General features: G+C 35.6%; 1 protein-coding gene across 2 annotated transcripts in view; it reads right to left on the reverse strand.

Moving 5' to 3' along the window:
• Positions 1-23,062, reverse strand: part of ME1 (malic enzyme 1) — a 170,534-nt gene that overhangs the window by 93,200 nt on the left and 54,272 nt on the right. For both annotated transcript variants that reach the window (XM_045843851.1, XM_045843852.1), the window contains 2 exons: positions 13,303-13,378; positions 7,914-8,075 (listed from right to left, as the gene is read on the reverse strand). In XM_045843851.1, the coding sequence (XP_045699807.1) occupies positions 7,914-8,075; positions 13,303-13,378 (238 nt within the window). The remainder of the gene's footprint in view (positions 1-7,913; positions 8,076-13,302; positions 13,379-23,062) is intronic.

Here is a 23,062-nt window from a genome sequence, read left to right on the forward strand (position 1 = left end):
CATTCTCTAAAGTGGTGATCTACGTTAGAATTCTGCCCTCAAAGAGGGTGAACAAACTAATGTTCCCCCGATGACATATAATAAGTATGTCTATTTTATTGCAACCTCAAGTAAAAGTGTTATTTTGCCGTATATACATGTGCATATATGAAATATACACATAAATATATACAATAAATGTACAATAAATAATATACACACAAATATACTATTTACATATGATATTGTTGAATAGCTCTCATTTGTATTTCTTTTCTAATGTTGTTAAACATGTTTTCATCAGTTTATTGACCATTTTCACTTCTTCAGTTGTAAATTATGTGTCCATGTGCCATTGGGAAATTTGTATATGGCACATTCGACATTTTCTTGTTGAATTGAAAGTATTCTCTGATATTGAGAACATTATAAACCTTTACCTGTCATGTTATGACTATTCCCCATTTTAGCATTTATTTGAAAATTGTATTTATAATATACAGATAATCATTTTCTTTGCTGTTATTGCCTCATTACTTTCAAATGGAAAAAACAACATTCCATAAAGCAATAATAATACGTTTTGCTCACATTATCAATAATATTATGTAAACTGCCAGCATTTAGTCAAGAGTCTAAAACAGTAGTTAAAATGGAAATATATGGTGACAGAAGATGATTTGACTTTGAGTGGTGAGCACTTCTGTATCATAGAAATGTAAACTTGAAACCTATGTGATCCAATTATAAAGGACACAAGGACAATAACAAGGAGGGGGGAACAGGAGAGGGAGGCAGGGAGAGCTGGGGTGGTGGGGAAAGGTAGGGGGGAAAGGAAGAAAACTACACTTGAACAACAATAAAAAATGTGATAAATAAGATCTCAACAAAATTATAAATTTCTATTCCAAAGATAGTATTAATTTTTTTAAATAAGCCAAAGACTAGAGGAGATATTCAAAATAAATATTTCTAACAAGAGACTAATAGCCAGAATATATAAAGAACCTCTACAAGTCAATAAAAGGAAAAATCAAATAGTTTTTGAATAGATGAGATACTGAAAAAATTATTTTATGAAAATATGCTATATATCAATTGTCTGGTGTTTCATTGATGTATACATTGCTAAAACTCAACAAACTGAATACTTAAAAAAAAAGAAAAAGAAACCTATGTAATCCTACTAACCATTGTTACCCCAATAAATTTATTTTTTTAAAGTCAGCATACATATAAGTAGGCACAAATATTAAAAGTGGTGGAAATAAAAATGATTAAGTTTGACTGTGATTCAGGAAGTCTGGAGTGAGGGCCAGGATTTGACATTCTTAACACACACCCTGGGCAATTCTGAAGTGCTTGGTCCCTGAAACACATATTGAGAACCATTCATTTCAAACTTATTAAGGTAAAATTATTCTACCTTCCAAAAGGTTTCCACCTCATGTATATGTTTTCTATTTGGGTTTATATAATGGCATTTCTAAACTATATCACAAACTTCAAAAAGCCCCTTATACTTATGCATATACAATTAAACTGAAGAAAGTCTCCATTCTCTTTTCTAAGGCATCGTGTATCAGACAATAAAGAAATTCTTTACACAGCCCATTATCAATCCCCTAATTTAGAGAAGATGAGGTAAAAGAAGATCACCAAAAGTAAGCACATGACAGTATAAATGGAAAGCCAGGGACTGAGGGATTATCTTCTCTCCTCTGGCTTTGCTATAATGATTAGTACTCATTCCAATGCAGGGTCACTTGTGTGAAGTGGCAAGTAATCCCCATAACATGAAAGGATAAAGGCTAGAAGTTAAGGCATCTAGAGGGAGAAATGATGAGATTTCTAACTGGGACCATGTGGTAGATAGAATGACCTCCCTCTCCTCTCAGAACCTGTAAATATGTTACCGTATGTGGCAGAAGAGGCTGCAGATATGATTACAGGTAAGTCCTTAAAAGTGAAAAACCTTTACTGGTTGTAGTCTGAGAAAGAAATGTGCCAGTGGAAGGAGAGTCAGACAGATACTACAATGGTGGCTTTGAAAATGACAAGGGGGACCACAAACGAGGAGTGAAAGCAGTCTGTAGAAGCTGGAAAAGACAAGGATACGGAACGCAGCCCTGCTGGCACCTTTTATGATTTTAGCCTTTTAAGACTTGTGTCAGACTTGTGACCTATTTAAGGTAATATACAGGGTCTGGCAGAAGTAATGCCTGCTTGAGTGTGGTTGGTAGGGTAATAATATGGGTGTAATAATTTATAGTTTTAATTTGAATATTTCACCTAAAATGTCATATGGTGTGCTTGAGTATGATATTGTTATGTTACAGAATTACATGCTTATGATTTTGTAATAAAAGATCTTTTAATAAAAAAAGAGGTATTATTTGTGCCAGACCCTGTATTTGTGTTGTTTTAAACCACTAAGTGTATAATAATTTGTTATGGTAGCAACAGAAAACTAGTAAAGTTCGCATGCTAGTGCCATTCTAGCTCCTGTACAAGAGCTGAGAGATACATGGCAGGAACACACATCTTTCTCTCCAAAACAGTTGGTTCATGCCACAGATAAATAGCACTTTCCAGAACACAAGGATGAAGAGGCTTCAACTGTGTGAGTTCAAATTCAGTAAAGATTCTAGATCTAGATACACCATTCACATGAACTAAAGGTCAGACTAAACATAACATCCAATCAGAAAAGCTGAGTCCTGGAGCAACAGTTTAATGAACAAAGAACAACTATGCAAAGACAATATCACCCTACTTGCACCGTCCATGCTCTCTTGAAGACTGCATGGCTTCATGGTTGAACTGTGCCCACTCCCAAATCCATAGGTTGAAGTCTTAATTCTCAGCACCTCAGAATATGACTGTATATGGAGAGAGGGTCTTTAAAGAAGTAATTAAGTCAAATGAGGTCATTTTAACTGGTGTTCATGATAAAAAAAAATTAGGACACAGATGTACACAGAGCAAAGACCAAGGGAAGACACTGGAGGAAGACAAGCCAGGAAGACAGACCTTAGAAGAAACTAACTCTGTGCACTGTGAGTAAACAGATTTCTGTGGGCTGAGCCCCCCTAACTGTGGTGTTGTTACATCAGCCCTAGCAAACTACATACCACACAATACTTCAAGCAGTCTTTAGGACCCAATGACACCTACACAAGCATGGAGAGAACACACAAAAATATCTACTCGTAACATTTACAGTTAAATGCATAGTAAGCTTTGATATTGGTCATTATATAAGAAAAATAAGACTATAAGCATAACTCCTATGAAAAGACTTTTCAGAAACAGAAAAAATAAGAAATCAAACATGGTACATTGTCTTAACAGACAATGGAAGAAAATTCACTTCAGGTAACAAAAATAAATGAACAAAATTAACGTCAGGTAATGAAAATAAAATTTTTTAGCAACTGCTTCACAAACAAATGGAAGAAAATGTGGACTGTGGAATAATAGGTGAAAGATAAGATGAAAACACAAATGTCCTCCCAAAGTTAACACTTTGCTTTATTGACTCAAAGACTAACAGTGTTTTTCATCCTGACATTTCTGTGACTCACTTTCAGGGTCCTCGTTCCTTAAACCTCCTTTTCCTGAAAGTCAAGCAAGTTTGACTTTACAGCAACTGAGAACTGTCTTATCAATCACCTGCTAATTCCTTTTCTATTTTCATTACTACTCCATGTAGGTAATTATGATAAAAAGGAAACATTTGTAATTTGTATAAAAAGGGGATCTAATTTTAAATAAACTTTGCTAGGTTGTTCTAGATTAGAAACTAAGTGATATTATCAATTAGTTTTTATATTTCTATTATGAAGTATAAAACTGGACAGGTTCACAAAATGGATGACATTGAAAGTTATTACTACAGGAATATGTGACTAAAAACAGTTTTCCATAGGTGAAAGACTGGCAACATAAAAATTCCATTACACTTTACAGAAACCCATTGACTCAGTCATATTTTAGTTAATTTGGTTTTCTTTTTTGTCTTCTCAGCACCTGGAACTTGTATAATTTTGTTAACCAGTGTCACTGCAATAAATTCAATAAACAGAGAAAAAAGAAGAAAATAATAAATAAAAAGGATAAAATATCAGAACATTAAAATGAGAACATCAAGAGTTGGTAACTTATTTAACTCCATATATTTTTATGCTTACATATTATATATTTCTATTAATGTATTAATTAAGAGTTAAGGACATAAAAATTTAGGTTAGACTGTTTACAAAGAGTATTATTAAATATTTTGAACTCCAAGAACTCACAACGAAGAGAAAAAGTCTTGTATTAGTGCATTTCTATCTATTTTAAGCAACAGAAATCTGAAATGGTTTCTATTCTTACTCTGAAATGTAAATGCTTTATTGCTAATGGAATACAGCTGATATGTGTGATCCAAAAACCAATAAAACTATCAGACAACTGAGTCAGAAATTTAAATATATTTTGCTTAATAAACAATATACCTCTATTAATCTTGGAAAGGAGAAGGCAGATATTTATTTTTAAAGAAATTCTGTTCATGAACCAAATAAATGTCATTATTTCTTTACTTAGAAATGTGGAACACCATAAAGCATGGCAGAATGAACCCCTGTTACTATTACAGATGAAACAATTTTTATTAACTGGATATTACAAGTACATAGGAAAGCTGTTTAGCTTTTAATATGTATTTTATAAATAGCCACTTTACTGGACACTCTAATTTTCTAGTTGATTTTCTTGGGTTTTAACAATGGATAAACATTTTACCTATAAATAATTATAATTTTGGTTTTTTTTCAGTCTGTCAGTTATATTCCATTTGTTTTCCTTGTCTTATAGGAACCATTATTTTACCTATAAATAATGATAATTTTGTATTTTCTTTTCAGTCTGTCAGTTATATTCCATTTGTTTTCCTTGTCTTATAGCTCAAGCTAGCACTTTTAAAAGAATGAAAATGAGAATCGTATCAACAACAGGTGTCCAGATAACTCTTTAAAAGAACACCTCTAACATAGTACAACTATGGTTATTAATGGTTTGAATATAGTTTTTGCCATTAAAAAATATTTTACAATATTCAATTTGCCAATATTTTATGAAGGATTTTAGTTTCTACATCTACATTAATGTAAGCTAAGATTTACTAAGTGCTTACAAAATGCCAGTCAAAATTCTAAACAGTCTAAATGTATTAAACCATGACAACTCTCTAACACAAGTACTCATTTTACATGAGGAAGATGAAGCACAGAAGAGTTAAGTAGCTTTTCCAAGATTACTCGGTTAGTAAGTAATGAATCTGAGAACACATGTAAACAGAGGACTAATAATCAGTATCTTCTTACATGTTATTTTTTATGGGTTTGGACAGCAAGTGTATGTTCTTTGCATAAAATGAAATGTGAAGCTGTCGATTTTTTTCTTGTTTATTGAGCTATAATTTATATACTATATATGATTTTAAGTGTACAATTCAATGGCTTTACAATCAATACTCACAATCAGTTTTTTTATTCTTATTGTTGTTCAAGCACAGTGTTCTGTCTTTTACTTCCACCTCTCCCCACTACCCCAGCCTTCCCCACCTCCCACCCCTGTTTCCACCCCCCTTGTTATTGTCCATGTGTCCTTTATAGTTGTTCTGGAAACAGTTTCTAGAACACAGGAACTACATTTTTTTAAAACTTTTAATAATCAAACCCATAATCTTATGGGTTTCGAACTGAATTCTACTTAACGTTAAATTTTAGACCTATTTTTCTTCTTGTGTGTTCGTCTCATATTTTTGTTTATTGTTTGCATGGACTCTGGTAACATAGTTCACATGCATTCAACTATTTTGGATAGGGCCTAACCATTTACCTAGATGCCAAGGGGCCACAAATAATAGTCACAGGGTGGAGGCTGGCTATTCCAGAAAAATTAACCATGTGCTTTGGGATGAGAGACCCTGGGTCATGTGGTATCAGTCAAACTGGAGACTTGAGTTCATGTGGCAATCAATCAATCATGCCTAGGTAATGAATTCCCAATACATACTCAGAACATTGGAGCACATATCAGCCTCGCACTTCAGCGTTGGAAGATAATGTGTCTTGACTTCACAAAGAGAGGAAAATAGAAGCTTCCCATTTAGAGCCTTCCAAGACTCTGCCCTATACATCACTTCCCTTGGCTGATTTTCATATGCCTCCTGTCCTTATAATACAACTTAACTGTAATTACAGTAACTTTCACTGAGACCTGTGAGTCCTTCCAGCCTTATAAAGTCTGGAGAGTACTTGGGGAAACCCCAAACTTGCAATTGGTGCCAGAAGTGAGGGCAGTCTCGGGACTGTGTGCTCAAACTTTGTGGTTTGGCTAACTTCAGGTATTGCTAAACTATCTAAAGGAATAAATAACTCTCTTTTCAGAATGAAAACTCTGGCTAAGCATTTATAATACATTTTTACCATTACATTTCTTAAAAATGATTTTAGAATAAAGTAAGTTATAAGTAGATAGCAGAAATATAATTAGAGACTAAGAGCATATTGGAACTGCCAGAGAAATGGTTTGCTAACTGTCCTTAATGGTTTCTCAAATATCCCTGTCAAAGCATTTAATGAGTGCTGAAACTAGTTATACATGTATCTCCTCTTCTACGTTCTGAGTGTCCTGCTGGCAAGATCTTGTTTACTCCGATATTATCCAGCCTTCACTGAGGCCTTGAGAGATAGTGGGTGCTCATTATTTATCTAACTCAAGTAAATCTATATAATCTAATTCAATTAAAATCTACAAAGCACTTTGAAGAGTTTCAGGAAGCCTCTCAGGCTAAAAAGATATTCTCCAGTGACCTGTCAAAGAGTTAAAATTCCACCACTCAACTTTTCCCCCTAATATCTCAACAGTCTGCTCGCTGGTAGTAAAAAATATATATATATCTAGAAATAACACATAACACTTTAGCAACAGATCCATTTAAATTATCATAATATTTTCTAATTTTGCACCTCATAAACTTGGAAATAAGTATGTGCCAGACATGTTTAATAGAAAAAGAATTTTAAAAGCTAGATTTACAGAAAAGCAAAGGAAGAAATTCGATGGTGGATAGACGGGTGTGCAGGTGGAGGCAGGCTGATATGGAGTGGAATAACATAAAAGCAGTAAGCACCAAAGAGGGAGGAATACTCAATGGACATAATGTGACAAAATGTAAGAGAATTGAAAATTTGGCAATTTTAGGACCCATTTTTCAGGAGATAAAATATTTCATATAATTAATACAACCTATCAAACCAACAGTCCAGTGTTATGGGTCATTAGTGCACAATTTTCTGTATATCCACATTAATGAATGAATCCTTTATAAATGAATTTTATATAAAGGTTAAATAAGCATTCATGTATACAAAGAAAGTTAAACATAAAAAGAACATAAAAACTGTTCCAAATTACTATTATAACATATAAAGGGGCAAAAACTATATTTTGGCCCTGGCCAGGTAGCTCAGTTGGTTTAGAGCATCATCCCAGGACACTAGGGTTGTGGGTTCAATCTCTGGTCAGAGCACATACAAGAAGTAATCAACGAATGCATAAATAAGCAGAAATCGATGTTTCTATCTCTCTATCCCTCAAATCAATAAATAAAATAAAATTATATCTAAAATATACACTCTATAGAATAATGGTATAGATACTCACCAAAGAATAATAAACAATAAATAAGCTGGTAGAAGATTATGACATTATAAAGAAGAAAAATGAAAACAGAAAATAATTTCCTTATAAGAGTTGGGGAAGAGGGAGAACCACCCAAAAAATAATGTCTTTTATGAGGTTCCTGGAATAAGCTCAAAATAAAAGAATCCTACTTTTTATAAAAGGTGAATAACTTTCTTGGATACTTAATTTGTTACCTCATTTTCTGTTCCCACGTCCAGAGTGACAGGCAGACATTCTTGAGGATTCATCCCTCCACACGCTGTATACAGAGCCAATTTGCCCACGGGGATTCCCATTCCATTACAGCCAAGGTCTCCCAAGCCAAGAATACGTTCTCCATCAGTCACCACAATAGCCTAGAAGAAAAAGAAAAAACATCTATTAATAGATGTTTGCAAATCCTGGGCACAGTTCCTTGTCTCTATTTCTAAAGTTAATACTTTCTTAATGAAATACTAACCCTCAAAACACTAATACTAACCTTCAAAGAAATTGAATATATACAGAAAACATTTTATGTGATTGTGTATGTGGGAGAGTGGGGAGAATAAATAAATTTGATATATACAATTTATATTTTTTTAAAATAAATGTATGATTAATTTGGTTGACAAAAAAGAAGAGAGGGTATGCACATAAAGATTTTTTCTCCATTTACAACCACTTAGTTTTAAATTATATTTTATTGTTTATGCTGTTACAGCTGTCCTCACTTTTTCCCCCTTTGCCCACCTGAACCTAGTCCCACTCACTCCCTCAGGCCATCCCTATATCGCTCTCTGTGTCCATGGCTTATGCATATATGTTCTTTGGCTAATCCCTCCACCTTCTTTCATACAGTTCCCCTCTCCCCTCTTACAGCTGTCAGTGTGTTCCACATATCTATGGCCCTATTTTGCTCATTAGTTTATTTTGTTCATTTGATTCTGCATATAAGTGAAATCATATGGTATTTGTCTTTCACTGACTGACTCACTTCATTCAGCATAATAGTCTCCAGGTGCATCCAGGCTGTCACAAAAGATAAGCGGTCCCTCTTTTTTACTGCCACATAGTATTCTATTACATAAATGCAATACAGCTTTTTTATCCACTCATCAACTGATGGGTACTTATGGTGTTTCCAGATCTGGGCTATTATAAATAGTGCTGCTATGAACATTGGGGTGCATACATTCTTTTGAACTTGTATTTTGGGATTCTTAAGATATATTTCCATAAGTGAAATCATTGGATCAAAAAGAAGTTCCATTTTTAATTTTCTGAGGAAACCCCATACTGTTTTCTACAATGGCTGCACCAGTCTGCATTCCCACCAACAGTGCACAAGGGTTCCCTTTTCTCCACATTGTCTCCAGCACTTGTTGTTTGTTGATGTATTGATGGTAGCCATTCTGGCAAGTAAAGGTGATATCTCATTGCGGTTTTAATTTGCACCTCTCAGATGATTAGTGATGTTGAACATTTCTGGACAAAGGAGGCATGAGTACACAATGTAGTAAAGAAAGTCTCTTCAATAAATAGTGTTGGGAGAACTGGATTGATACATGCAAAAAAATGAAACTAGACCACCAACTTAAACCACACACAAAGATAAACCCAAAAGGGATAAAAAAAAAAGACTTAAATGTAAATTGCAAAACCACAAAAATCCTGGAAGAAAACATAGGCGATAAAATTTCAGATTATCCCACATAGCAATATTTTTGCCAATACATCCCCTAGGGCAAGGAAAACAAAAAAATAAACAAATGGGACTATATTGAATTAAAAAGCTTCTGCACAGCTGAAGAACCCATCATCAAAATTTAAAGGAATTTCATTGTCTGAGAGAACATAGTTGCCAATGATAATCTGATAATGGTTTAAATACCATAATATATAATGAACTTATACAACTCAAAACCAGGAAGACAAACAATCCAATTAAAAAGGGGGAGTGGAGAAGGGTAAATGCAGACAACTGTAACTGAACAACAATAAAATACTTTTTAAAAAAATGGGCAAAAGACTTGAATAGACACTTCTCCAAGGAGGACATACAGAGGGTCCAGAGGCATATGAAAAGATGCTCAGCATCACTAGCCATCACAGAAATGCAAATTAAAACCACAATGAGATACCACCTCACACCAGTCAAAATGGCCATCATGAACAAATCAACAAACAGCAAGTGCTGGAGAAGTTGTACAGAAAAGAGAATCCTAGTGCACTGCTGGTGGGATTGCAGACTGATATAGCCACTGTGGAAAACAAAATGGAATTTCCTCAGAAAACTAAAAATGGAACTGCCTTTTGACCCAGAAATTCTACTGCTGGGATTATACCCTAAGAGTCCTTGAAACACCAATCCAAAAGAATCTACGCACCCCAATGTTCATAACAGCACAATTTACAATAGCCAAGTGCTGAAAACAACCTAAGTGCCCATCAGCAAATGAGTGGATCAAAAAACTGTGGTACATTTACACAATGGAATTCTATGCAGCAGAGAGAAAGAAGGAGCTTATACCCTTTGCCACAGCATGGATGGAACTGGAGAGCATTATGCTAAGTGAAATAAGCCAGGCGGTGAGGGACAAATATCATATGATCTCACCTTTAACTGGAACATAATCAAAAGAAAAAAGCAAACAAAATATAACCAGAGACATTGAAATTAAGAACAATCTAACAATAGCCAGAGGGGAGGAGGAAGGGGACAGTAGAGAGAAGGGTTTTCAGGAACTACTATAAAGGACACATGGACAAAAGAACTAAGGGGGAGGGTGGAAGCAAGGGAAGAAGGTGGGTTTGCCTGGGGGGAGGGGGAGGAGTAGGGAGAAAATGCAGACAACCATAATTGAACAACAATAAAGTAATTTAAAAAATAGTCATATACGCAATTTATCACTAAATTAACATTACCTTCTTTTTGTTTTTAACTACTTTCTGTCACACTTAAGGAAAATAAAGCAATTTCACTTATATGTAGAATCTAAAAAATGAAACAAATAAACAAAACAAAAACAAATTCATAGATACATAGAACATTTTCATGGTTGTCAGCTGAAAGAGGGGCCAGGAAGCTGGGTTATAAAGGGGAGAAGATTAGGATGTAAAAATTGCCAGTTATAAACACGGTCACAGGGATGTAGGATACAGCACAGGGAATATAGTACTGGACTTATCAGGGTGATCATTTCATAAGTTACATAGTCTACTACATTGCAGAACTCAAACTAATATAATTTTGCATGTCAACTGTAAATTTAAAAAAAGATTAAATAAAGCAATTGTATGTTTTCTGTATAATAATTAAGTCACAACATCAGGATTACCTCAGTCAGACAACCACAATTCCATCAGTGATGTCTGTTCTTAAAAATTAAATCTTCATCCTGCTGTACCAATTATTACGTGGACACTACCTGATAAAACCTTCTGTATAACACATGCAGGAGTTCTCCTGGACACACACACACACACACACACACACACATGCCCCACTCTCTGACCTGTCTTCATTTGTTCCTTTCTTTTCCCAGGGCCTACGCTTCTGTTGTAGCCACCTATGTGCAGAATTCTTGCCTACTTCTCCTCTCTTTCTGATGAGCCTTACTCAAATATAACAGTCTATTTTTTCAAGTCTAAATCCCTCTTTATGAATTTCAAGACCTTTTATAATAATTTTATCACCTCTTAAGCAATCTTAATTACACTCCATTTCAATATTAATAATTATCTTTAGTTGGGTCAGCCAATTTACTTATTGCACAAGACCATATAATTCTCTTCCTGAGCTTGATACCGACTTTCATATGTGCCCTTCTTAGGGGAGTATATTATTCTCTTTCTAATTATCAAAGGCTAGATTTAAGTTACAACTTGGCTAGAAAAATTTCTTTACTGTTATAGCCTAGTAGCCTTATTTGTTTCATTTTTTAGATTCTACATATAAGTGAAATTGCTTTATTTTCCTTAAGTGTGACAGAAAGTAGTTAAAAACAAAAAGAAGGTAATGTTAATTTAGTGATAAATTGCGTATATGACTATTTTTTATATTACTGTTACTATAGATAAATTGTGTATATGACTATTTCTTAAATTTACTGTTATAGCCTCTCTGAATGATAGTATCCTCTGAGTAAATGAACATAGTGATAAAATTTATACCAGATAGTTTAATTATATATTGTCTAATAACTGACTGTCATTGTCTCACATGTGTTTTCAACTACACAGTCGAGACTGTGTCTTATTTTTCACTACTGTATTACAATAAGCAGCTGCCATTTATTAAGTTCTTGCTATGTGCTAGCCACTATGCTAGGCTTCTAAATTATAGTACGTATAATTAGGATCAAGAATATCAGTGAGGGCCTAATATTAAGAGATGAGAGGATAAAAGCAGGCTATTAATAAAGTTAATCAGCTAGTAGGAAGAACATAAAGCAAGGCACAGATTACTGCCTAGCCATTAGGATTAGAGGAATATTAATTAGAACTCTCTACTCCAGAACTATTTCCCATATTACTCAATTCTTAATGTCCTCTCTAGAGTACTGATTAAATGTTAACTGTCCTTAGGGGATCAGACATTTATACTTTATAGAATTAACACATTTTTGGGGGTTGTTCCTAAGAACTGGACCTGTGGACAGTGCAGACTATAGAGTGGAAGAAAAATTTAGTAAGCAACTTAGGTGGGAGAAAAAAGAGAAAAACCTGGGAAGACTGAAAAGAGTACAAAACATTTTGTTTTACAAGTTTGCCTGGCATGAGCCTTCAACAACAGAGTGAGCCGATTCTAGTCCCAGCTGCTCAAAGGAGAAAGGTCATTAATGGAGTGACACTTCAGAAGTCACAGCTACAGTACCTTTGTACCACTAAAAGGCATCAATTCATTCAATCTCAATCCTAAAAGATACCACAAAGTTGCTAAGCACCTAACAGAAAGAGGAAAGGGGCGAAGGAGGGGACAAGTACATCTCACTTTCTTCAGACAAGGCAGGTAGTGTACCACCGGCCCTGAGGCCTGCATTCACCGCCCACCACCGCCTCACACTGCCATAGCCCACTGTCAGGATGCACCTTCCTTCCTCACTGAATATCATGATAATTACAAGAGCTAATCCAAGTACCGTGTCTCAGAAAGAAAGCTACAAAAAGTCATGTTATGTCATTACTTTATTTTCATTAGTTCACTCACAGAGGGGAGTCAGAAGAGCTACCTCAGGTCACAATGATAAAGGAAATTAACAGAGTTTTTGATTCCTCTTATTAAATGATTAATATGAAAATGGAGGTACGCTTAAAGAAATTCATTCACCATTGCAGCATTTATTCAACATTTATCATCACTTACAATGAATAAAATAAATACTAAGAAATTACTGGAAGATCGAAAAAATGAGGAAACGGTATCTAAATGGTATCAAAATAAAATTAATCCACTATGTAAAAATCAAAGGAATATAAATTAGGTGAAATTCACTAGAAAAGCTAGTGAACACTATTTAATTACATTCATAATAATTGGCAATATATTACCAGGAAGGAAAAATAACAAATGTGCCACAGTAGAAAAATTTGATAACTTACCTTGACGACATCTTCTGGCCACACATTAAGAATTGAAGCAATATGCCCTCTATCATGGATACTAATAAAAAGACCTCTGACAGAAAAAAAAGGTAGTTTTAATTTACTTCAGATTTGTCAAACTATCATGAACATTCAAAAAAACTTTCAAATTAGTTTGATGTATCTCCATTTTTATCAAACTAGTGAAAATAATTCCCTTAGGCAAGTAAGGGACAGAAATCTTATAAATAAGGAAGAAATTACTTTAAACAATATAGTGACATCTACAATAAGTACATTCATTCTGGCATTACACATTCTTAAGTATTTTTAAGTAAAGAAACATTTATTATTTTATATACAGAGAATTTAAATAGCATTATTAATCCCACTTATAGATTCATCTACAATCTTTCATTAAACAACATGTATAAAAGCCCTCTGAAGAACAACACAAAGCACATGCAAACAAGCGCTTCTCAGTGTCTAACCCATTCATTAAACAGTCATCACGTGGAGATGAGTGTGTGTTGCCAGCAGCTGCAGTGACTGATAATGCTGAGCAGTCTTCTCATGTGGGACGCACCTGATTCTTTGGCGTGTGGTCTCAGTTACTGTTTGCAATGCTGTTACTTAGATTCTCAACTGAAGTTTTTAACACTTCTTGCCCCCAAGCCCCCCAGTTTCTATTAAAGCCTAACAAGTAACTTCAAAAATTAAGATAAATTTTTTTAAATTTCTCAAACTCACATAAAAGTTTTACTTTAGTATTGTTAAACATATCTCCACTCCATATGACAAATGTATTGCAGCTTAATGAATTGTTATAGGGCAAACCACACCCTTGTAAATAATATTCACTGAAGCAGAGAAAATCTTGGCAGCTACCCAGAAGCCCTCTATATGTTTCCTCCCAATCAAAACTCTTCTCTCTCAAGAGCAACATAAAAGTCTCCGGCCTTTTAATGGTATCATCTCCTTAGTTTACATAGTTTGATCATCCAAAAAATAAACCATCCCTATATGCTACTGTTTGTCTGTAAAGTTTCCCCAAATCTGGATTTTGCTGATTGCATCCATACAGATTAACATATTAACCTTTACTTTGTTTTTCTTGGAAAATTGGTAATTGAATCTAAAGGCTTAATCAGATTTTTTTTTTTACAAGACACGTCATGGTTTGGTCTTATTAGAAGATGCATAATATCTTGTATTCCTTTTTGTGATTTTAGCAGCTGCTAGTACATATTATCTAAATTCATTAATTCAAAATGGTGATGTTCCAATTCTATCATCATTCATTAGCAGGAACATTCTTTTTTTAAAATTAAATTTACTCAGGTTACATTGGTTAATAAAATTATATAGGTTTCAAGTGTACAATTCTGAGTCACATGATCTGTACACTGTACTGTGTGCCCACTGGGGATAGTGAAGGGTCAAGCAGGTCAAACATATATGGTGACTGGAGAAGACTTGACTTTGGATGGAATGATTCTTTAAAGAAAAATTTCACCATAACTATTGTTTGATTAACCTGTGGTACAGTTTATATTAAAAAAGGATAAGTGCTTGCTTCTTTCCTTTTTTATAAAAGAACGTGTTTGCTAGAATCCTTCAAGAGTTCCCACTAAGAAGTGTGTGTGAGAGAGAGAAAGTGTGTGTGTGAGTGTATGTGTGTGTTGGATCAATATGAGCTCATGGATTTAAACATATTTTGTCTTAATCCATTAGTTATTTTCTTTATTGAAAACTCAAACTGTCCCAGTTTTTAGCTAGTAGAAGACTCCTTACATTGACCCCTGAGCCCTTTTAACATGACTATAGAGTTCTTTGATAACTTTCTTGTTCTCTGTTATGACAAGGTATTCTACCTCTTCTTGAAAATGTTTGCCCCAAGCCATTTCTCTAAGAAGCCCTGGCTTCTTTTAGTAGAAAGTGGTGCTTCAAGACTAAAATCTAGATATTAAGGATCCCCACTACTAGTAGTAGCTGATCTAGGTATTGTTATTTAAAAAATTATGGAACAAAGTTAAAATTCACTTTCTATTTGTGGCTGCAAATCTCAATCTGGCACTCTATACAGCTTATCACTATGATTTCCTAGCAAATTCAACTTAGCACTCCCAGAGAGGACCCTTTCACACCTCTGCACCCCTCACCTCTCCTTCACCTATCTCTCTCTCACTCTCAGTTGATAACCAAATCTTAAATCGCATACAGAGAAAGATGCATGAGTGAAAATTACCTCATCTTTCTAATATAAACTTCATTAACCCACCTGCATCTTTTCTTCTAAATAAACCTTATTTTTTTAGAGTAGTTTCAGGTTCACAGCAAAACTGAAAGGACAGTACAAACACTTCCTATGTACTCCCTGCCCCCACACATGTACAATCCCCTCCATTACCAACGTCCCCCACCAGAGAGGTATATTTGTTATAGCTGATGAACCTTCACTGACACCTCATTATCACCCAGAGCACACTGTTTAACATTAGGGTTCACTCTTTGTGTTGTACATTCTATGGGTTTGGACAAATTTATAATGACATGCTCTATAAACATTAGTGTGCATGTTTTTGTGTGGACATAATTTTTCAATTCATTTGGGTAAATACAGCAGAACCTCAAATAACATTGTTTAGTTCAACACGGATGAGAAAAAAATCAATTCCCAGACAGGGCCGCTGTCTGTGTGGCGTTTACGTGTTCTCCCCATGTTTGCATGAGTTTTTTCAAGGCACTCAGGTTTCCTCCCACATCCCAAAGATGTGCACAGCTAGGTGAACTGGTGTGTCTGAATTGTCCTGGTCTGAGTGAATGTAGGTGTGGGTGTCCTGTGATGGAAAGGTGTCCTGTCCAGGGTAGGTCCCACCTTGTGCCCTGCAATGTTGGGAGCAGCTCAGGCACCCCTTGACCTTGAACTAGAATAAGCAGGTTGGAAATAATTATCTTAATTCGCCTTCAGTCTTTCTTAAATGTATATATTCACATTTATTTCCATGTTTAATATTAGAAATGTTCGGGATCTTTATTTAGAAGTCTGATGATGTTTTCGTGACCAGAAATATGCCTACCGGTTTCATTATACAATGTGTCACTTACAGTCGCAATTTCTGAGAACCTATCCACGACTTACTGCACCAGGAGTGCAACTACTAGATCATATGCTAAGAGTGTGTTTAGTTTTGTGTGAACCCACTGATTGTCTTCCAAAGGGGCCATACCATTTCACATTCCCACAAGCACTGAATGAGCATTCCATTTGCTCCATAACCTTGTCATCATTTGGTGTTGCCAATGTTCTAGACTTTGGTCATTCTAATAAGTGTGTTGTGGTATCTTACTGTTGTTTTAGTTTGAATTTCCCTGATCACACACAGTGTGAGGCATCTGTTCATATGCTTATTTGCCATCTGTATATGTATATTCTTTGGTGAGGTGCCTGTTAGTCTTTGGCTCATTTTTTAAAATTGGGTTGCTTTTCTTTTGTTAAATTTTAAGATTTCTTTGTATATTTTGGATAATAATCCCTTATAATACATGTATTTTGCAAATATTTTCTCCCAGTATATGGCTTGTCTTTTCATTTCCTTGATAGTCTCTTTTGTAGAGAAAAAAAAATTTAATTTTAATAAAGTCCAATTTAGCCATTACTTCTTTCATGGATTGGGCCCTTGGTGTTGTATGTAAAAAGTCATTACCATGCCCAAGGTCATCTAGCTTTTCTTCTACATTATCTTCTAGGAGCTTTACAGTTTCGTGTTTTACATTTAGAATTGTGATCCATTTTCAGTTCATTTTGGGGAAGGATATAAAGTCTGTCTAGATTCATCTTTCTGCATGTGGATATCCAGTTGTTCTAGCACTGTATGTTGAAAAGATGATCTTTTCTCCATTGTACTGCCTCAGCATTTTTTTTTACATTCTCTGCCTTTCTTCCTATTATAATGGAAAAAATTCCTAATCAAGGCCATCTTCTCACTTGTGCTCTGAATCCTGTCCCACATTAGCTTCTGAAAGGCTTCATTTCTTCAATTATTCCATCTCAATGCTACACTATCAGTTTCACCAGTAAATCAGTCTAATTTAGGTATAACAACCTGCACTAATATTATCCATCTTTTGAGACTAGATTTTGTCCCCTACCTTCCTCTTTCATAGCAAAACCCTGCAAAGATTTGTGTATTCCCATTGTTTTTATTTCTTTACCCCCTTTCTCTCTTCAATTTATTAATAAGGCACTTTAACACAGAAAAAAAAATAAAACCCTCCAGCCTAGAGCACTCCTTGAGCTCCAAACCATAAATGTGACCACCTACTTAATTTTTTCATCATAGGCTTCAACTCAAACCTTTGTTCCTCAGACAGGCTTTCTCTGATGACAGCAGTGGAAGCACCTCTACCCTAAAACTTTTGTCATCTGAATAATACTCATAAGTATCTGAAATTATCTTATTGATAGTTCCATACATTTACTCTCTCTTCCCTGCCACCACCTCCGCCCCCCAGGACACATACACATAAAGCAGCAGGTTCTCTCAGTGCGGAAAGTCTCTGTCTACCCCGTGTTTACCCTAATGTGCACTGGCACACTGCGAGTGTCCAGCACTGAGCATTCCCTCACAGATCCGAATAAGGCTCCTGCAGTCCATGCCTGTGAGTATAGAAACAGTGAAATAAACCCAGACTTCTATTGACTTATTAAGCAACCAAAAATTACATGATGACAGTAAGTGCTACAGGCAGATTACTGATGACTGTCTGACTCAACAAAAACATTAATTTACCAAGTTGGCACTAAATTATATCATTTCCTGGTTTTTTTCACTGTTTCATATGAATTTATTTTGTTTCTTAAAAATGATTATAAGTTATATACTTCTTTTGGATCTCTGTTATATCCAACCATGCAATTAACAAGATCTCAATAAATAATTGTAAAATTAGAATACACTGTAATTTGAGCTTTTTAAAATAAGGCATTTTTGTTGAATTATCTAAGATGTTCTTGGCAGTGTAACATTAAATAATATTTCTTGGTATCTTGTTTGTTAGCCAAGGTTTTTTAAGTGTTACTTAGAAACAGTATCATTTTTTAAAAAAACAAGACAATGAATGATACTAAAATTTACATCAATTAAATACCTAGGTTTATTTTATAAAGATATGAGTACAACTTCAGTGAAAGAACCATCTGGCCCCCTGTAATCTCTTGCTCTGGCTAGAGATTCATTTGTGGTAAAAATGCCTCTTCTTAGAGAGAGCTCAATAAATTAAGGATCTGCAATGTCTCCCCAAAGTCAAGCATTTTGAGAAAATAATTTGCAAAACTTTCTGGAATGCCACTTTGATCAGAAGCCTACTGAGATATCAAAAAATATTTTAGCACAGAAAAGACTCATACTTAATGGTATAGAGTTGAATGTGAAATATTAATTCTCTATATACACACACATATATAGTTACAGTTAGAAAATGAAAAGTTTAGACAAGAAAGTTATTTATCAATGATATTTTATTATTTTATTTTTAAATGTGGGCTCATGTTTATTTAATCCAATAAGTTTTATTCTGTAGCAAATATTATGTACTTTATGCTCAAAATATTCCAGATTTTGCCAGTGGGATTCCCTTCAAGTGGGTGTCTATATGCTTCTGATGTATCCCCACCATTCCTTGAGCACTTCCTTACTTTTTGGTACAAGGTGCCTCAAGCTCATCTTTTACTTATCCTGGCCCAGTCCCGGAATTTAGCAATTTCTCTAAGGAGTTCTGGTTCCTTTTGGCAGAGAATCACATTTTGATCTGAGTGCTAAGTGTGCACATTGTTACTGGGGTGTTGCTGTCCCCAGGCCAACTCAACGGACACAACTAAAGAATATAAGTATGTTCATACAGAGTTCGTGTGTATGTGCATGTATATACATACAGATATATGTACACACATTATGTATTTATTTATTCCTATATCTATCTGTCTTTTCTCTCTATACCTCCAATCATAAGTTCACACTAATACCTCCCATTCCAACTCAATGCCACAGGACTCATCTCAATGTTCTCCCTTCAGTTTTCACATTTGTTAACTTTCTCCAATAGTGAGAAACCTAGTTCCTATTACGTTTACTATATTTACTTATTGGATCAGTCCTCTTTGTATAACACCAATCTTGTCCCCTCCCTGTGTGGACATCCCACTCACATCACTATGGCTCCAATGTCTGGAGTAGGCAGCCCTCCTACACAGATGCTCTCCTCACCCGACTCAGGCTCTGACATGACACCTGGCACCACCCTCCTCCCACACAGATGCTCCCTTTGCCTTTCTTGGCTCTCTTACCCAGAATCAGGCTGCCCTCCTACGTCAGTGTTCTTAACCCTGTCCAGGCTTCAACACTCCATGCTAGGTCCCCAATCCTTTAATCAGACAGAGGGCACAGCCTGAGTGCTCTTGGTATCTCTGAGCAACATAAATACCTGGTTCTGGATGTGGAAAGGAAGTTAGTTATCCACTGCTCCTAGAGGAATACCAACCTCAATCACACCTTTACAAATTAAGGACTTTTATCCCTTTGCTTATCTCACTTCTGGAAATTAATTTGCTAATTTTTTAAATCTTTTCCTTTTGTTTGTTGTTGTTTTCCATTTACATAAAATAAAACAAATTGATTTTTATCCTTTCTGATTCCTTACATTTAAATACAAACTCCTACCTCATCAATTTACTTTCTTCCCCCAGGATTAATTCAGTTCCTTAAATCTATATACAATTTCAGTATAGTCTGTGACATGAGGATCTAGTACCTCACTTCATACTTTCCCAAATATCACGATTCTAGTATAACTATACTTTGACCTCATTAATGTGTCCTGCCTTTTGACACCTGTTTTTATATTTTTTTCCTCCAAGTTATCAGTCTATTCTGATAGAATTTCCTTCTTTATTAATTTAGATTTTGTCCATTCTGCCAAACATTCTTAACTTCCTTGCCTTTTTTTCTATCCACCACACCCTTTCTTAAAACCTCCAAATTTAAATAAATCCATCTGCCTTCTTTTCCTCAAGCCCCACTACAGAATTAGGCTTGAAGAAGGCACTTAACCAGGTGTGCTGGATCCATCAAAACCTCTGTGGTTCTGTGTGGGGAGGGCTCAGAAAGAGTACAATGGCCTCTGTCTGCAGTTCTGTCTGGGAGGGAGCTGTCCCCCAGCTCTCACCCTGATGCCAGACATTTCAGTTACCCCCAACGTGCAGCTGGTGCCTTTCAACCTGCTGCCCCAGGTCTAGAGCCCAGAGGGAGTGAGTCAGAGTAAGTCCGTGTGCAGTATGAGGCCCTTCAAGGGGAGAAACCAGATAATTCCACAGTTTCTTCCACCAAATCAACCCCTGCTTGTTTTTACAGCCCAAAGTTACGGGCACTTATCTTCCTGGTACTGGAACCCTGGGCTGGGTTCTCCGGTGGAATCCCCTGCTCCTAAAATATCTATTTTATATCCACTATGCATGGGTGGTTTGGGACCAGCCAGTTCCACATCTGTGCATCTGTCCCTCCATCCCTCCTACCTGTCTGGATGACTATGTTTTCTGTAATTCCTTAGTTGTCAGACTTCCATAAGCTTGATTTTCTGATGGTTCTGAGTGATGGTGTTCTACACTTTAGTTGTAATTTTGCTGTGGTTGTGTGAGGAGGTGAGCCTCATTTCCCTATGCCTCCATCTTGACCAGAAGTCCTCAAGTGAGATTTCTGAAATGGTCCCCAAGATGCCCCAGCTCCGTGGTGTTCATATCCTGAATGACCCCCAGGACTGTGCCTAAAACGTATTTACTCTGAGTAGGTTACATTAGACAATAGAGTAGGTCTGAAGACAAAAGATTCTCTGGGTGGGCCTGCACTCTCTAAAAGTAGAGAATTTCTCCAGCTGGTCAGAGAGGAGGAAACCAGAGGTTCAAGGACTCCAAATACATTGCAAACTTAGACAAAGGTGGCCATATGGCAAGGAACAAGAGCTACTTCCAGCAGCTGAGAGCCGTCCCCAGCTGAAAGCCAGCAAGGAAATAGGGACATAAGCCCTACAGTTATAAGGAAATGAGTTCTGCCAACAAGAATGTGCTTGAAAGCAGGTTTTTCTATAAGCTTCTAGACCAGTCCTCAGGCTGGCTGGCTCCTTGATTTTAGCCTTGTGTGCCCTAAACATAAAATCCAGCCACAGCACGCCAGATTTCTGACTGAGAGAACTATATGCTAACAAATGGACAGTGATTTAAGAAGCTAAGTTTATGTTAATTTGTTACACAGTAATAGTAAACTAACACAAATAGCATATATGTACAATAAAAAATGAAATCCAGATACCCATTCCATCATTTATTGTACATTCATATTTAATTTATGATGCATGTGACACAGTGCTACACACCAGGGAAAACACAGAAGACTATCCATGCATTGCTCAATGTCACTTCTGTGACCCAATTAGCAATGCATGGCATTATTTAGCATAGATGGCTATAGTTTCCAGAAACCAAAAGTGACTACTAAGACTGGCAACATTCTTCTATATGGTGGTAATACACTGGCTAGTACAATTCAATTTTTAGAAATTCCAAAGAAGACAGAAGCAGTATTCTTTTATAAGGATACAGATATGGTATGGTAATATCCCAAAAATATTATGTTAGAAAACAGGAACATTTACACAGGTAAAAGAACCATATATTTTAAAGAAAAAACAATTCCTTTTTCAAAGTTTAATTTAGTAATGACAACTACATTATTATAACTTAATGCTCATCTAATCTAAAGTAACAATATATTTTATTTCTGGCCAATGGGGAAGGATAAATAATTGCCTTGAGAAGGGGTGAAGTTGATGGGAATAAGACAGAAGGCCAAAGGAGACTTCAATATTATCGCTAGTGTTTAAAAACTCAATTGTGATACAATGTTAACAAATGTCAATTCTAAATGATAAACATATAGGTATTTGTAACCAGTCTTTATACATTTCCTACATTTTGACTTTTTTCAAAAAATAATTTTACTTCACATTTTTAAAAAAAAGAGAAGTAAAATAAAAGCAAACACATTTGGCTTTGAGAAGAAGAGAAATCAGTAATTTTTTTTCAAGTTTGGACAGCTACTCAGTGGCAGAGGTAAAACAAAAACTGATCATCTGACACCTAGTGTCTTCCATTTCACTATGAAACACTACTAGGATTATATCCTAAGCACCCTGAAACACCAGTCCAAAAAACCTATGTACCCTAATGTTCATAGCAGCACACTTTACAATAGCCAAGTGCTAGAAGCAACCTAGGTGCCCATCAGTAAAGGAATGGATCAAAAAACTATGGTACTTTTACACAATAGAATTTCATGCAGCAGAAAGTTCCTTTGCAACAGCAGGGAAGGAACTGGAAAGCATTATGCTAAGCGAAATAAGCCAGGCAGTGAAAGACAAATACCATATGACCTCACCTTTAACAGGAATCTAATCAGCAAAACAAACAAAGCAGCAAAGTATAACCAAAGATACTGAAACAGAGAATAGGCTGACAGTGACCAGAGGGGAGAGGGAGGAAATTTCAGGGGAATTTCAAGGGAAAAGGGGAAGGGTTTGCAGGAACAAGTATAAAGGACACCTGGACAAAAACAAGCCGGGGTGGAGGGTGGAAAGGGAGGGAGGGCTGGAGAGTGGGCTGGGATGGGAGTAAAAGTCTGAGAACTGTACTTGAACAACAATTAAAATTTTAAAAAAAATTTTAAAAAGC

This window comes from Phyllostomus hastatus, unplaced genomic scaffold (genome assembly GCF_019186645.2).
Source record: "Phyllostomus hastatus isolate PE091 unplaced genomic scaffold, TTU_PhHast_1.1 phas_contig_40, whole genome shotgun sequence".
NCBI classification, from domain to species: domain Eukaryota; kingdom Metazoa; phylum Chordata; class Mammalia; order Chiroptera; family Phyllostomidae; genus Phyllostomus; species Phyllostomus hastatus.